The sequence below is a fragment of the Halyomorpha halys genome, unplaced genomic scaffold (genome assembly GCF_000696795.3).
Source record: "Halyomorpha halys isolate HHAL.00 unplaced genomic scaffold, Hhal_1.1 Scaffold18.1, whole genome shotgun sequence".
Taxonomy (NCBI): domain Eukaryota; kingdom Metazoa; phylum Arthropoda; class Insecta; order Hemiptera; family Pentatomidae; genus Halyomorpha; species Halyomorpha halys.
Window position 1 is genome coordinate 1,556,664 of NW_027114407.1, and position 16,785 is coordinate 1,573,448.

At 33.3% G+C, this 16,785-nt stretch overlaps 1 protein-coding gene across 1 annotated transcript in view; it reads left to right on the forward strand.

Annotated features, from left to right (window-relative positions):
* Nucleotides 1–14,805, forward strand: part of spab (space blanket) — a 61,540-nt gene extending 46,735 nt beyond the window's left edge. The window contains exons 7-8 of the mRNA XM_014420270.3: nucleotides 7,761–7,849; nucleotides 14,034–14,805. Of these exons, the coding sequence (XP_014275756.1) occupies nucleotides 7,761–7,849; nucleotides 14,034–14,159 (215 nt within the window). The 3' untranslated portion in view covers nucleotides 14,160–14,805. The remainder of the gene's footprint in view (nucleotides 1–7,760; nucleotides 7,850–14,033) is intronic.
* The last annotated feature ends 1,980 nt before the right edge of the window (nucleotides 14,806–16,785 follow it).

Consider the following 16,785-nt stretch of genomic DNA (forward strand, 5'->3'; position numbering starts at 1 on the left):
AAATTTCGTATCCATTTTTGTCTCAACACTTTATTTTTCACCAAAGTGTTTTCACAAAAATGGATACGAAATTTTGATTTATTTAATAAGTAATTTATAATGTTTTTAAGGTTGATCTGAGATCCACGAATTATTATCTGACGAAAAATTCCCAGTTTTCTAGTTGATGGCGTGGGATGTTTAGATACGAGGATTAGTGGACTTTGGTCAGAGGAAAAGTATTCCATTTAGTGATTGTGCTTCCTTTCTTGGTATAGGGCTTGTTGAGGCTAGTTATAATGGCGACAGTGACCTTTGGCTCTAATTATGAAAGAGTACGTAAAAGAGGCCATTGAATTATAATTCTGGTAAAATATTGCCAAGGATCATGCAAATTTCACAGCCTCGGGGCACGCGAGCTGTGTCACCCCGTTTATCGTCATTCAGCACAACTTAGCCTGATTTTTAAGATAAATCAATAGGAGCTTTTCTTGAGTTACTTTATAGATGTAAGCCCAGAGAATTGAATTCCACGAAATAATAGAATTTGCTTAATCCACGAAGTGTAGAATTAAAATAATACATTTATAATATAATAATATTGTACATTGCTTGCGCGAAAGCTCAGCATTGAAGACGATATATTGCAGTTGTTCAATTATGGAGCCGAACTTAATTATTTATTTATTTTCACGTATAAGTGTATAATTATTGTATACATGTATTGTACTTATTAGTTTGTAAAAAGTGGAGGGTAAAATACAAAAAAAAAAAGATTGTTTAAAATGATTTTATAAAACATATTTTATTTATGAACATTTCTGTTCATTAATTCAATTTATATGGGAGAGCCTTAAATGCACTATATAAATAGGATTTACGATTACAATTATATACAAAAGAATAATAATAATAAAAATGATTTCTATAGTTAACAGCCGATGATATGAATGTAAGTGCAATATTGTACTTCCCTCCTCCAAAGTCTGACTTCTCTGGGAAACTCTTCTGCCATATTACTCTGCCTCAAAGAAACATTCTAGACCAATCAAGTGAACATAGCCTAATGTTTAATCTACTCACCTTCACGAACGGCAATCAACAATATAGCAATAAAAAAAACGATACCACACCTGATGTTCTTGTTTAGCGCGTGCTAATTATCACTTAGCGTTTGAACCTACTGCCATTAATTATATAATCTATTAGCTAATTGAGCAAAAAAATTCAAATATTCTTTCATTTTAAAAACTAAATATAAATAAAATGAACTTCATTAAAATTTCAATTCCAAATTGTCTGTTGCTTTTCAAGACCAGGTTTACTAACAGTCATAATATAGTGTACTGTTTACACGTCGGCTTACAGTATAACTAAAACTGGGCAAAAATTAGTTATAAATAAAACCATAACTAAACATTCATGGAGTAAATGTTTAATTTATCAAAACCTATTAATAAATAAATTTCGTATCCATGACAATGTAGTCATAGCTTTATTTATAACTACATTTTGCTAAGATCTGATTATAACCCATCAACTTATGAATTGAATTGACATATGTAATGAGGAAGCAACCGGTTTTTTTCTGTTGTGTTTTATAAGCTATATCGATCAACACCTAATTTTCTATCTTTATCTAAAAGTAATGTAAATTAATGTTGTAGCTTTACTTTTTGTTGCGAATCGAAAATTCTTTAAAATAAAAAAAAATATGGACACAGCTTATAAAACACAATTTAATAAAAATGTTGATTGGTCTCTTATCGTATAAGTGTTTAATTTATAATATTAAACAGAAATGTTCGAAGCTAACTTTAAACAAATTATTTCGAGTAGTATCTGTATTTAATAAGTAATGAAAGATAATATTTTTTGAATGGAATAGACACAAAAAAATTATTCCTTCATGTCAGATTAAAAAAAAAATAATCAGGGGAGTGTTATTAATAAAAAATCTTTTACTATATTTATGTAGAAATAGCTGTGGGGTGTAAAAAAAAAGAAGGTGAGGATTAAGGTTGCAACAGAAAGAAAATTCCAAAAAATAAATACATTTTTCGATTTTAATATTAAACTATTTTTTGTATCTAACGTCAAAGTAATGTAAAAATACAATGCTCATAGCAAAATAACTAAATAAATTTATTAAAATAAATTCAATAATAGATGAGTTGAATTAATGAATTTGGAAACTAATAGATTAAATAACTGTTGAATTACGATATATTTTCTACATCAATATGAATATTATTATTATTCATTGATAGACTGACAATGCGTTAAGAAGAGGTGAACATCAGACTGTCAAATTTATTATTATTATATTGAGTTACCTAATAGGAACATTGATTTTTAAATCATCACTTTGGGACAGACAAGAAAATCACACATCGTCATCCAAACACTATTACCATGATTGGAAAAAATATATCAAATAGATTAAATACAAATAGTGACGGTGGTGATGGTATCTATACACAATCATATATTTATTTACTAGTACTAGACTCCGTATAATATCCAGAACTCATTTAGAAGTATATTCAATGTGGCCACATGAGTTAGGATGAACACCAATCGGTCGATCCCTAAATGCTTTCACGACTGTCTTCTATCAAACTCAGGCGATGTCTTCCCTTCCATTAGATTTTATAAAAAGGAGCTTATTGGGTTGATTTTTTGGATCTATTTATTTTTTTCACATTCATTAGCTATCATAGACACTTAATAATATTTCACCAGAAGACGTTATGTAGCATATATAAATCAGTAACACTACAAACCATGTAGAGTGAAGCAGGAGTGCGGTACTTTGTAAGGAAGTACTGTCACTAGATCAATGACTGTATCAAGAGGTGATCAGGTCAGAATCACGTTCGACTGCAAGATTTTTCCCCAGTTCAAATTAGTCAATTTGAAATTTCAAAGACTGCGGTGAATGTGGAACCCTCCGGGGTCTACCACATCCACCTCCCATACCCAACCCCCTTACAGGGTTGATTCACAGCTAAAGTAACAGAATAAATAATTATCTGTCACAGCCGAATTCAAACCCGGGTCGTTCGAGGTAGTAGCGCTGTGCGTGAACACTGAGACACGACGGTTTTCATATATACATTTTTTTTCGATTGGCCCAACATACCTTGTAGAACTTTAACTATGAAATGGAAGGGGGTAAAAAAAAGTAGGCGTGGAGAAGCCTGGTTCAGGATCTGGGGCCTCGGGGGAGGAGGGGGAGGAGGGAGGAGGCAACCAACCTTTTCTAACCATGGCGCGGAGACAAGTTATCGTTTCGTGGGACCTCCATAGAAAAGAAAAAAGTTGACCCCCCTAAGGCCGGATTCGAACCGGTGCCTTCAACAGTTCTCAGGTTACTAAAACCTGCGCCTCAACCACCTGTGCCACGGACGGCTCCTCTCCACGCCTACCCATCTTGGGCTACTGCTGTCCATTTTGCTACATGCAGCTTTTTCGAATAATTGTTAATTCTATCGATTCATCTGGTTTTTTTTGTCTCCCACCTCGTTTCATACCAACTATAGTGACATGCATTGTTGTGTAGAGATTTCCTGGTGTGTTGCTTCAGCCATATATTAACGCATTAACATCCTTGCCTTCATATTATATCAGACCAGTCTCTGCAAGCAGTTCACTGTTAGTTCTTCTGCTCCATGTGTTAATGTTCTGATTCCAAATGACTCCGTTAATTCTATGGAGGACTTTTCTTTCAAATCCATCGATTCTGCTTTTAAGGTTTGCCCGTTAGAGCCCAGGCCTATATAATGGAGCTGGCTTATTCATGGCATTTTACACCCGTAGCTTCAACTTTTTAGAGATTTTTTAGACTTTCAGTATTTTTGACAGAGAGAGAAGTTTACATATACGCTTGCAATGCCCCGCTCTGTCTCAATCAGTTGATCATTTATAGAGGTTATTGTGGAGCCGGGGAATTTGAAACTGTCTACTTTCGGAAATGATTTGCCATCTAAACAGACCATGTTTGTAGGGTGGATTTTTCTTGATATTTAAGATACTATGACTCTTTAATTATTCAAGAATCAACGTGAATGTCACCTATCCCAAAGTCTTAAATTATTAGGCTACTCCGGCCTATTTAATATAATTGTTGCACCAGGACAACTCGTAGGCTTCTTTCATCATTGACAAGCATTAGCAACCGCATCTGATTCAATCTGTCGTTAGCAACCGCCATCCAATCGCTTTCTTTATATTATTTGACATCATTTGGAGCGTAGTTCAACCATTTTAACTGGATCTTCACATCTCTAGACGTTTATGCTATGTAAGGTTTTTGTTATCCAGGACTTGATAGTCGTCCTGGCCAAATTTTATTACTCTTATGATTTTTACACATTGCACGTTCAAAATAAAACGGTAAAACCCAAAATTTTATTAGTTAGACTCCTATTATTACAATGAGTAACTATTAATTAAATATCATCTGAGCCATCAGAAATAATAGGTTATTAAAAGCAACGGCGTTCGAAGTCAATACAGTACGGCGTCATTGGGCGCTTCCATAGCAACAATTAATTAGTTTCTAGTAACAATCTATAATTTCAGACATCATTTCTTGACACTAAGCTCTTCAGTTTAGTGAGTGGTTGCACTCAAAGATTCCTTCATTTTCAAGATGAAGAGGTCGAAGCTAAAGAGGGCGATTTAGATTCAATTATAAACATTTCTCTTCAAGAATATAAATGTGAGCTCTTTTTTCTATTAAATTATTTATAACTATTAGCTATTATCGGCTGTTCTTCAACAAATACTATTAAATAATGATTGTAGAATCTCGAAATAAAAAAAGCAAACTAATTTAACTTAAACCTAATTAAAAAAAAAAAGGAACTAAAGACATACAAGAAATTTATATTCAACGTGCAATTACAGTCGTGTTATACATCTATTATAACAATATTATATATCATTCTTCACTCAAATGCATTAGAAGACAACCGATAGTAGGGAAACATACTTATTCATATAAAAAAAATGATATTATCAAGAAAGCTTAACTAACAACTACCTGATTAAAGTACTAATTTACTGAAGTAGTTAAAAAATATTACTTCACTTTAACAATTGAGTAGTAAGCCTCATTTTATACGTAAGCTTATAATTACCCAAAATTGTATACACTGAGCTGAGTTCATGTTTTAGACCGTTCATGGGATTTTTGTTGAAACCCGCGGACTTTGCCATTACATTAGAGGCAACTACCTTGGAATCCGTGACGGATATTGTGCGGTCAAGCATAAAGCAGCTCTCTGTATACATCACTGAATCCAACAGTCCATCTCTCTGAGCTTTTAAAATAAAACTTTAGAACTCGCAGATTAGCTTAGAAAAATCTGAAGATTTACTTCTTACACGAACGAATCTAGACTGCTGGCTTCTTTACAAAGATCTGACAAGCACGAGCTGCACATTATTGAGCAATAACAGGTTAGAAATCCCATCTCACCTTCCGAAATCTGTTCGTGTATAGTAAGCTAATCGGGTTGATGTGAAAGAGCAGGGCCCTTGGTTTGCAGTTCTCCCATTTACGAAGAAAATAGAAGTCAGATCTGGATGAGAACTTCAACAGGGCTATGGCCGTATTAAATCTATATAAATGTCCCCAAGCAACAATTGACCCATTCCTAATCCTTTTTTCCCCTCTTCCTCGCTATTTCTGGCATACGGGGTGCGGCAGCAATAGGGAATTCACATGCCACTGCTCACAAATATCAAAAATTTATGTTTTTTAATATAATATTTATGACAGTGTGGATTTCATCGGTTGAGCGCCTGGAACTTCACTGTGTTCTCTGAATCCGTCCGGTAGGTCCAGCCCTCCTGGTCTGCAAACGTCCGGGGGTTCCTTGCAGCTCCTCAGTCCGATTCAACTTCCTCTTTTTTCCGGTGGCTAGCCGGTGTCGGGCGGTCAAGCCCCCTACGTGAAATGCGTGGAGCCCACCACCTTCTTCCACCCCTAAACGAATTCCCTGAAGAAGGGATATTTCTTCAACTCGGCGAGAACGAAAATACCAGTCTTTTCGACAGCCTGGTTCGGGATCCTTCCATGGCGGACCAATCTACTATTACGTGTTCTGCTGTGGAACTCCGCACGTGGGGCACCGGGGTTCGATGCAGCTTTCTCCGGAACCCTCCGTATCCTGCCATGATCTGTGAGACCCAATAGTCCTTCAATCTTGAATGGACGGTGGGTAAGAATTTTCTCAAAGTAGCGATCATAATCCGCGCAGGGGAATGTCTCACCCTCCTTCAAAGAGGATGTACCCAAAAAGAAGGAAGTTCACCATAGTAATCTAAAATGAAACCTAAGGCAGCCGGTGATTGGTCCCTACCCCTCAACCACGCCCCTAGACTTCATAAGTCCCGCCTTTTTGACTTCACTTTTTCCGACTTTTATTCTCACCATTATACTACTCCTCCAAGAATTCGTGAGTTATTTCGAAAACGAAATGTTTTAGGCCACTTATATATTTTTTCTTTTTCCTATTCTGTTTTTTATTCTTTTTTCTTTTGACCAATCACCGCTAGGGTTTTCGCAACACACATCAAATCATTTTTTTAAACTTTAAGAATCAAAATGGGGATATCTTATTCTTCATGAAATTAAATTTCTTTTGACACCCCGTTTATCATCACTCCTGAAAGCCGTAAAAGGGGTCTATACTACTATAAAGATAGAAGACAACATAAAACATTTACCTAACAAAAGTAAATTGCGTTGTTCTGGCTAATTGAATGTTCAATATTGAAATAATGAACTCTAAAATGATGCTGGAATAGAATAGATTAGAAACAGTATCTTTACTTATATATTTCAGATTATACTATACAAATATTATTATTATTATTATTAAATATTATATTATTTAATTTATTATATATATATATACTGGTGTGATAAAATACCGTCAACCAGGGAGATTTTCTATGGCTCGTCGATTCCTAATCGTACTATTTTTATTTAGTTACTATAATTGAACTCTGTTATTAAAATATTTGTATTGTTCAAAGAACACTCCATATACAAAAAGTATTTATTCCAACATTAACTATATGAAGTATAGATTAATTTTTTTTGTCAATATGCATTTACCTAAAAATATTTTTCTGTACGACTTTGTAACTGAACGCCTGCATACTAAATGAAACACGATTTCATCCTCCTTATTGGACTTAGCACAGGTATGTGTAATGTCTGAATTAATTCAGCAGGGTTTTCATCTTTTATATATGTAACATTAAAGTCTAGTTTTTATACAACTACGTCCCATTACAGTTCATAAATGCTTTTCCAAAGATTCACAATCCGTAACCAAATGTTATCCATTCTTTAGCTGCGATTTTTGCTTTTCGTACCGCTTAATGCTTAAATTTTTTATAAACGGCTATTTTAATATTTTAAAATTTTTATTACGTAATTAAAATGGAATTATAAAGCACAAAAGAACAGTAGGTCCCTATCGGTTTCGGAATATAACATATAGTTTAAAGTAGCCTTTGGTAGGAAAAAAGCTTCTTTATAAACAAGCTGTGAAGATTCATTTTAGTAGGAAATTACGGTATTTCCATAATTGTGAACTGTTGAACACAACGGAACCCAACTGAATATCTCAAAGAATGAAATATTTGAACGATATTGGAACATTACCCCTTAAAATAGCACCATACATTAAATTAAAATTGATAAATTTAACTTATACATTATTATAATATACTTATATAATATTTATTGTTCGCAGGCGAAGATTGCACAATGAGTAGTGAATGCGATATTCATAGAGGTCTCTGTTGTCAATTTCAGAGGAGACACAGGCAGGTCGCTCGCAAGGTAATATCTGCTATATTTATTTATTTGTTATAAATTTGTATAATTAAAATTAAGTGATCTAATCAAGTGATAGATTAAATAAAAATGGTAAAATCTAGCACGTTATCTCATAGGATAAGGATTTTCTTTTTGGATCGAATTTCACGAGTGATATGAGAGTAGTCTGAACCTTGAAGAGTGCTGGTGTCTATAAGTAGTAAATGCCATAGTTGTAAAAAAGAAGCTACAAAGGAATCCTACGACAGAATAAATAAACATACCGCAGTGTCTCATTAGCACAAGATGGAAAGTGCTGGAGAAGGTTCATTAAGGCTTCATTTCAAAACCGGCAAGTGAACAAATTATTTTTTTTATGAGGGATTTCTATTATGAGAAAAAGTAGTCCTAAATTTCAAGTGTATCACACAACAAATGTTCTTCACTTCAATTTTCTGATGTAATTTCCTGTTTGTACAAGACTTTGAATTATACGAAAAAATCAGAAAAAAAAAAAACAACGCATAAAATGAAACTCTAATTAAAAAAACATAAAATAATGAAGAGAAGGAAATTCATCAGTAGTCAGAATGCATATTAAATTCTTCAGTAAACTGGAAAAGATAAGGGCAACAGGATAAATTAAATCCATATAAATGTAATTTTATAAATTAAAACTAAAAATGATCAGGACATTGATTAGAATTAAAACAATATTATATTATCTTCATGATTCCTGCATTAATAAACCCAAAACCAATTTAATCTAAATTTCTTTCTCTATGTTACTCTGTCGGGTGTTAATTTGGCTACTACTCTTTTTGTTATATCGAGTTCTATGAAGGCTATAAGCATATAATCTTTCATCAGTCATTATAATTTTATATCCACTATTCGCAGATACATATATTTAATGTAAAGATATTTTGGCTAGATTTTATGGAATAAACTAATTATAGTTACTTTGTAAGTAATTTACATTACCTAATTGTAATTGTAATACCTAATTCTAAGTACAGTTAAATTAAAAACTGTTTTTATCAAACTGATAATTTAAGTATGTCTAGAAATAAAATAAATAGAAGCTGCAAAAATCTCATGATCTACTGACTTCTTTAAAGCTATCAAATGGATTGGACTTTATTGATGACATAATTACTACAGCAAAATATTTTTACTATACAGTAAAAAGATCCTGAACATCTTATAATAGTATGTAATTAAGTATTAGCTATGCTGATACTTAAAAGTTCGTCGTAACCGACACTTGAACCTTCCTTGCTTATTTCTTAGAGGAAAGATTATAATGTAGGTCGTAAGCTGGTAAGAAAAGTGAAGCCATAAAGACTAACTAGCCTTATGATGGACCAGAGGATTAGCAGAAGAGTACGAGCCTGGCTACTTTCTGTGGTTGCATAATGGCGGACATTCCTATTAACCTCAACGTAAAACTAAGCTCCAAAGGCGTGGCCTTTATGGTTTCACTTTCGCTTTGAAGGAGAGTAGGATTATGTCCCCTTAGTTTATTTATGCCAGTAGTTTGAAAAAAATTGTGTAGTTTATTTCATTAAAGAAACCATGCGTGAATAGGCATGCTATGTGTTTATTTGAGTTGAAAATGTGTAGTTTCAGAAGTAAAAGCTGAAATAAGAAGAATGGAATTAGGAAAGATTCACGTTTTGATGGCTCAAAAATATGCGAAACAACCGTTTTAAGGTCACATTGTTTTTTTCATTAAGTTTGTTTTCTATACATCTCATTCGCTGACTGTATTATATAAATATTATGTACAGTTGTGAATAAAATAAATAAAGTAAAGAAAAAAAGTTTATTTATATTCGTATTTATATGGTATTTGGTGGCGTATTTATAAAAATTCAGATCCGTTTTCCGCTATTTGTAATAACAAACAACAGGTAATGTTGTTTGGGGTTAATTTACTTTTATCTGAACAATAGATTTAAAGTATAATCGTTGTTATATTTTTAATGCCGCGATTTGTATTAATATGAATAAGGTTAGGTGTCAGGTTATAGATTACCAGTTTTAGTATGGCTAAAACGTAAGTGTCAAAAATTACTTTTTGGTCATCAGGCACTCTTTTTAGAGTGTAAATTAAGTGAATTATAGATTAATTTGTTTTATTAATTACATCGTGTATATTCTGCCTGAAATAGCCGAAGAGCTGTTTGTTACTTCCCTTACCTCAGTTTATCACAAAAGAGAAATAAAAAAGTAATAAATTAGTCTAAATGATGAAGGTTTCATTAAGAGAATGGAGTCATGATATAGTAGGCACTGGCTATCCCTAAGGCCTCATGGATCTCATCTCACCGCTCCGGCGGCTGCATTATAGTCTGTATTAATATCTTTCGGTTCTTTAGGTCGTAATTTATTTCTTTTACTATTATTTATCGAAATTTACAACTGAAATAATAAAAAATAAAACAAGTTAATTTGATATAAACTATGGTATTATCAGATGATAAAGAGTCGCAGAGTTGGGAAAACTCCAATAATATATTAGAAGGTCATGAGATCGCCTTCTTTTCTTTCGAAGATTATCAGGAAGTAAAGGGGAAGCAATTTTAGAAACATGTGGATAATGGTTTTATCATTGATACTGGGCAAATCGGGCGACTCCGTATCTCCAAATAGGTGTTATTATAGTAATGTAAATGTTTTTTTTTCAATTAATTGGAAGTTTTGACCATTGTCCAGTAAGTGTAATAATCGGAAACGAAGAGCAGTTTCCATTAGTCTTGTGCGAGGATTCCAAGTTAGTCTTGGTAAAGTGGAGTAAAAATTGGTAAGTGGAGAATTAGTAAAGGAGAACAGGCACAATTTGCTTTGAACTATCGGTTCAAGATAGAAACGGATAATAAGAAATTGTCTGCGTGATATACTTGATTAAAAGCTTGTTCTATCCCTAAAAGAGTCCCGCACAGAAAATAACGTGGTCATATGCGCAAGTGACTAGGTCCACCTTGTCATGAAGGCATTGCTTTACAGTGCAGTGGGATGTTCGTATTGTCAAAACGAGTTAAAAATTACGGAAACCTCCCACATCTCCCTGCCCTTCACCGTTTGATACGTTACAGTTACCACATTGCTTTAGGCTAAATTGTAGAATTGAATTTTGATGTCGATGATACATTGCGGAATACAATGCCAAACTATATCCTCGATTTTTTTATCACAGGGTTTTGGAATTAAATATCCTATCGTAGTGGATTCATTGATGTAGTCACATAAAAATGATAGAGGTGCAGATATTAATGATCTGAGAACTGCGGGAGGTGACTTTTTTCATTAAGTGGCGGTCCCACAAAATGAAAAACTTGTTCCCACCATAGTTAGAGTAGGGGCTTGCTGAAATAACCAGGAAGGGGGTTACAAAAAAAAATGAAATCAATTGGATATGAAATAGCTCTTTGTGTGTAACAGCCTAAATAAAAAACGGTTCAGAATGGGAGCCAATTAAACAATTTATACACTCTATATCTCGATCATGTTTTGAGGATATAGGAAAAAATGAAATTTTTTTAAAAAATTATAAACTAAAAATATTTAGTTTGTACATAACTCAATTGGCAAACATTTATGGTAAATTATACATATTAACAGGTAATTAATTCCCCAAAAACCACAAGGTACAACGAGTATTGTACGTAGTACTTAAATTATTCTTAAATTATAACAGATAGAAATTGAATAATTACTGATACTTACGTATTACAAATATTCGTTGCACCTAAAAAGACTCACATTAACAAAGTTTAAATTATTTAGGCAAAAACATTTAGGACAATTATAAAAGCACCTTGATAAGTCAACAACATAACATTACATACTGACTTTCAGATGTCAACTGTTAACGAGCACATACGGGCCAACTACAAGCCATTTCATGGCAGCTTATTAGGACATTATAACACTTTTATAAATACCATGGCAACAACAGCCATGCCCGATAAAGTCTTTAGGAGACCGGAAAGGAACTAGATGAGGGATTCTGTACTTTGATTTTATGTTTTGTCCTTGTTCCCTTAGAGGTCCGTTTTCTTCTTTTAATTTTTCAAAAAATTTGTAAACTATAAAGCTCCCCTAAGTTTCCAAATATCGTGTAATGGACATACTAAAATATAATGATCAATTGAAAAAATTAACTTATTAAATTATATTTATATTTCCGTTGTCGCTTGCCACCTGATATTTGAAGGGGTATATATATATATGACATAATAGTTTTATAATTTTACTAAATACACTGAATTTTACTGACCAAAATTTACTTTGATTGTTTATTATTCCCGAGAATGATCACAAATTATCGATGACTTACTTCACAGTTTCTTTAGAAAAAATACAATTAAAGGTTCACTATTTTAGGAAAATTACTATTTTATTAAATATTAAGTAAATTACTATAGACAAATAATTATTCTGACAGAACAGATTTAGATTTTATACCTAAATCTGTCCAGTCAAACAATTAATCAAGAAGTAATTTGCCTACAAGAGAGAATTTTTAATTGTATTTTTCCTAAAGTTATTGAAAATGCACTTAGCACCATTATGAAGTAAGTCATCGATATATATTTAGTTGAATTTCCTAATTTTTTAAGGCCTATTCGAGATACATTTCCAGTTAATGTTGTTAGGTGAGGTGGAGACTAAAGGTAGAATTAGGTAACAAACAACAAGTGATAGCCCTGTGCGACGGCCTCTGGAATTGAGTCTGTATGGGGCCTTTGTTGTTGGAGCCTCTGTTCGCTAGGGCCTCTGTATACCTTTCGCACCCTTTGTGCAATAAGTCAAGTCCATTTCCATTGGATTAGGCGAATGATCTCTAATATAGTTGATCATGTATCATGGCGCAAAAGGTGCACCTTATACCCCTCATTGCACTAAAATATTACTAGTTCATTACTTGAAATATCTGTTAACATCAGGTCTTGAAGTGATAAAAAAATAAAAGGTAATAGTACAAGCCAATCTCAGTGCTGGCAGACTAGTTCTGGCAGAATAGTTCCTGAGGTAAATTTTTTCAAAAATCAAAAATTTTGTCCTGACAATTAGAAATTAACGTTTTGTGCATTTATTTTAGCAAATATTATGAAATCTACTACTCCTACTAAGATAATCGCTATAAAGTAGTTTATAGTAAATTAAACTATCTTTAGTATAATATCGACTTTTCTCTCCTCTTGAGCTCTTGTACTATCATGAACAGCATAAGACGGCCATCAGTATGATACTTCGATTGTAGGTATATTGATATATTGAGGCATTAATTACTTGAGAATTTTTATTTTAACTTCATAAATTTTATCATAACTGTCAAATCAGATGGAAATAAATAAATGTGATTAACAACTGATGGAAATGTCACGAAAGCAAGAGTGGGAACAGTACTCAACGGCACTTCCTTCAGGGTTTTATAAAATTTAATTATTCGACGTGATGGTCCCTCAACCAGCTCTTCTTCAGTCTCCTACGCACGTCATCGGGCATGATTGTTGTTGCCATGGTATTTGTGATTTATGAGTGTTAGGATGTATTTTTAAATTATTATGAAATCTTTTGTTGTATGTGTTCGGTTAATCCTTGCGATAAATTGCCGTGTTAAGGTCAGTACGTGATGTTATGTTGTTTCGGTACCAAGAAACTTCTTTATTTGTCCTGAATGTTTTCGAGTAAAAGATGTGGTTTGTTAGTTTGAGTCTTAATTAACAAAAAAAACTACTTTGGTGTCCGCCACCTGGCTGATAACCTATAAATGTTACCACAGATATAAAAAGGTTGCCCTGGTGTTTTAAGTCGGATATAGTGAAACTCAGGTTACACAATATCAATGAATTTTTATATTGCACATCTCTAATAAAATCATATGTTAGTAAGCGATTGTTACAGACACGTAGAGCAAGGTTTTATAATAGAAGTTATATTCTTATATTACCTTTGTTATTGTATCTTCTTAGTTCTTTCTGTACTGTTTTTTATTTAAATATAGGTTATCAAATGGTGGTCATATTGTTATTACTTAGGCTTACTGAAGACTTACAATTTAGGCTGAAACGTTAGGACTTAATTTTACTAATTAGTGCCCTCTTTACTGACCACATCCCTTGACCTACTTCTTATATTCATCTGAGGTCACCTACAACCGCAGATTTACTAATAAATATTATAATGTTTGTTGCAGATGTGCTCTTACTTCACAGACCCTATGGTTTGCATCGGCCCAGTAGCCTCAGATCACGCCAAGGTGGAGATCGAAAGGACCGCTGGAGAGAAGAGGATCACTGGAAAGACTCCAGTCTTCCTATAAAATGTCTTTCCATCCTTCGGTCTTCTTAAATCAGATTATGTAGCAGAAACCCTCTAAGCTTTTAGATCTATATTTTCTATGGTTGTATCGGCACAGTATATTTAAATATACATATCAATCGTCATAATATAATATACATATCATAGCTCCTACAATTTAACGATATAAGTAAAAAAAACATATCATTAATTTATAAAAGACTATTCTACCTTAATCTATAAATATTAAAAGAAAATAAATAAATAACAAAAAAAATGGATATATTTTGATTATGACAAATATCGACTCCGGAGAGGTGGCCTAAATGTTGACGGCTTTAAGAAGAATTTTAAATTGGTGTTATTTTAAATGTTAATTATTTTATCTCTAAGTGTTAGTAGTAGGCAGGGGCTGTTGGGATGCTTTGCAAAAGGACAGATTGTCTAAAAGCTTTCCCAGCATCTTGAAAACAGTCCTCTGTCCTTACATATATAATAATTATATTGTTAAAAATCGAATCTCTAAGTTTCTCTAATGAGCAGCATATCGTCATGGCCAGAAGGCTTTGCAAAATGAGAACTACTTCAATCTACTTTCAATCTTACCACTCATACTGATACTGATATGTTAATGTAATCAGGGAACTAATAAATATTATAAAGTGTTATTTATTTTTTTATATTTACCCATCTTCACACTTTTTTTATGGTTCTAATAAATGTAGAAATTTAAAATTGGTAAATCATATTATTAATTTTGAAAAATGGTTCCGCAAGTGAATAAATTATGGTTCCAAAAAATTAAAAATAAATATTTAAAAAATGAACAAGATATAACTGTTTTAACTTCGAGAATATTTTATGTCTGCCAGCATCTGTTGACAACCACTGGGTGACGACAACAGTGCATGTTATCTACTGAATACTATTAAAAAATACTATGTACGATATCTTCGTCTGTAATTGAACAGAAGACTCACGAAGAATATACTCATATGAAAAGGTAGAAGAGCTTCGTTGCTAAGGCACTATTTTATCCTAATTTTTATTTAATTTAATTTTTTAATCAATGCTTAAAAATTGCGAAAAGATTACGGAGGAAGAAGAACGAACGGTGACAAAAACTGAATTCAGATACAAAATTTCAACACCTTAACTCAATTTCAAGGAGATATGCAAATACTTAACAAAATAGAGTGACTAAACAGTATAGACCCCAATATACCTATTTTTATCACTAATTCAGTTAGCATACATATTTTGAATCCTCTAAATTCATTTGGAAATACTGTAGATGTGCGTTGGACCTTAGAAACCGCCAAAAAGCGCAAATAAAATGTAGAGGTAAAAAAATCAACAAAAGCCACGTCTCTAACTACAATTCAAATTTTCAATCCTATACCTTAAAATGGAGGCATGATATTAATGTGCACATGATATTAAATACAGCCCTAAACTGCTAAAAAAAAGTTTGGGCATGTGTTTACATCGGGACCTGGTCGTGCTATACTGCAGGTGTCCCGAGTGTAATTTTGCGATTATAATTAATGTGTGGAAAAGGGGGGCTGAAAATTGTGAGACACTTTCTGCTCATAAAAACATGCATGTATATATTTTCCTTAATTTATAAGGTTAATTCCCTGGAGGGGCAATTAGGTTAACAGAGCATTGGGGTGGTCTCATGGACTAATGGAATGTGCTTATCTGGTGAATGACGTTTTCGCCGCCGCGGTGACGTCTTCTAGCCGCTTTCTCGTCCAGGTTGTACTGTGGGCGAATATGATGAAAACCATGTGAATATGATGAAAAGACGTCTTTTTCCCCCTAGAGGCTGACCAGCGTGATGGTAGGGGTAGGCCAGGTCCTAGCTTGCATAGTGCATAGGCTGGGGCGGCACTGCAGTCGCAGCGTCTCCGGGGCCTTCCGGTGTTGGCAGCAAAGGGGGGGGGGCATCAGAAAATGAGACCCCCGACCCCGAGTTTATATAAATTCAAAAAACAAAGACAAAAATCGGATTACTTAAATCCGACAGCATGACTAAACTTTGATTGAAATTCACACTTTCTCTATAAGATATTCTTCATTGCATTGGCATTGTAAAAGCAATTTTGCTATTACATATTTAATATCAGCTGATTAATTGATCCAAATGGGTCCACTGTGGGTGCCCAAATGTAGCGGAATATGTATATATCTAAAAAAAATATCCGAAATCCTCAAAAATGTGTTCTTCGTGTTATGAAACGGATATAAAATGCTCCCTTCCCTCTTCCCATGACCTTCGGCATATTTAGAGTATTAAAATGTATTTTCAGGGAAATTATAACAAAACAAAGAGGATACGATCAATGTCACTTCTTCTGTACCAAAGATCCTCACTTGAATTACGAAGCTATGAAACATCAATATTCAAAGTCCTATTTGGAATTATGGAGCAGAACTTTGGGATTCATAGAAACACATCTATACAAACTAAATACAAACAACACAGTAAAAAATACTACGACAAATTGTAAGCGTTACATTGTTCAATTCAAATCACACCACACGCAATGACATGAACATTTCAACAGTAAAACATCAATTTTCATTCTTTAACTCATAACGTTCTAAATCCACTTATTCTCACCTTCCTTCGTATTGTTGTT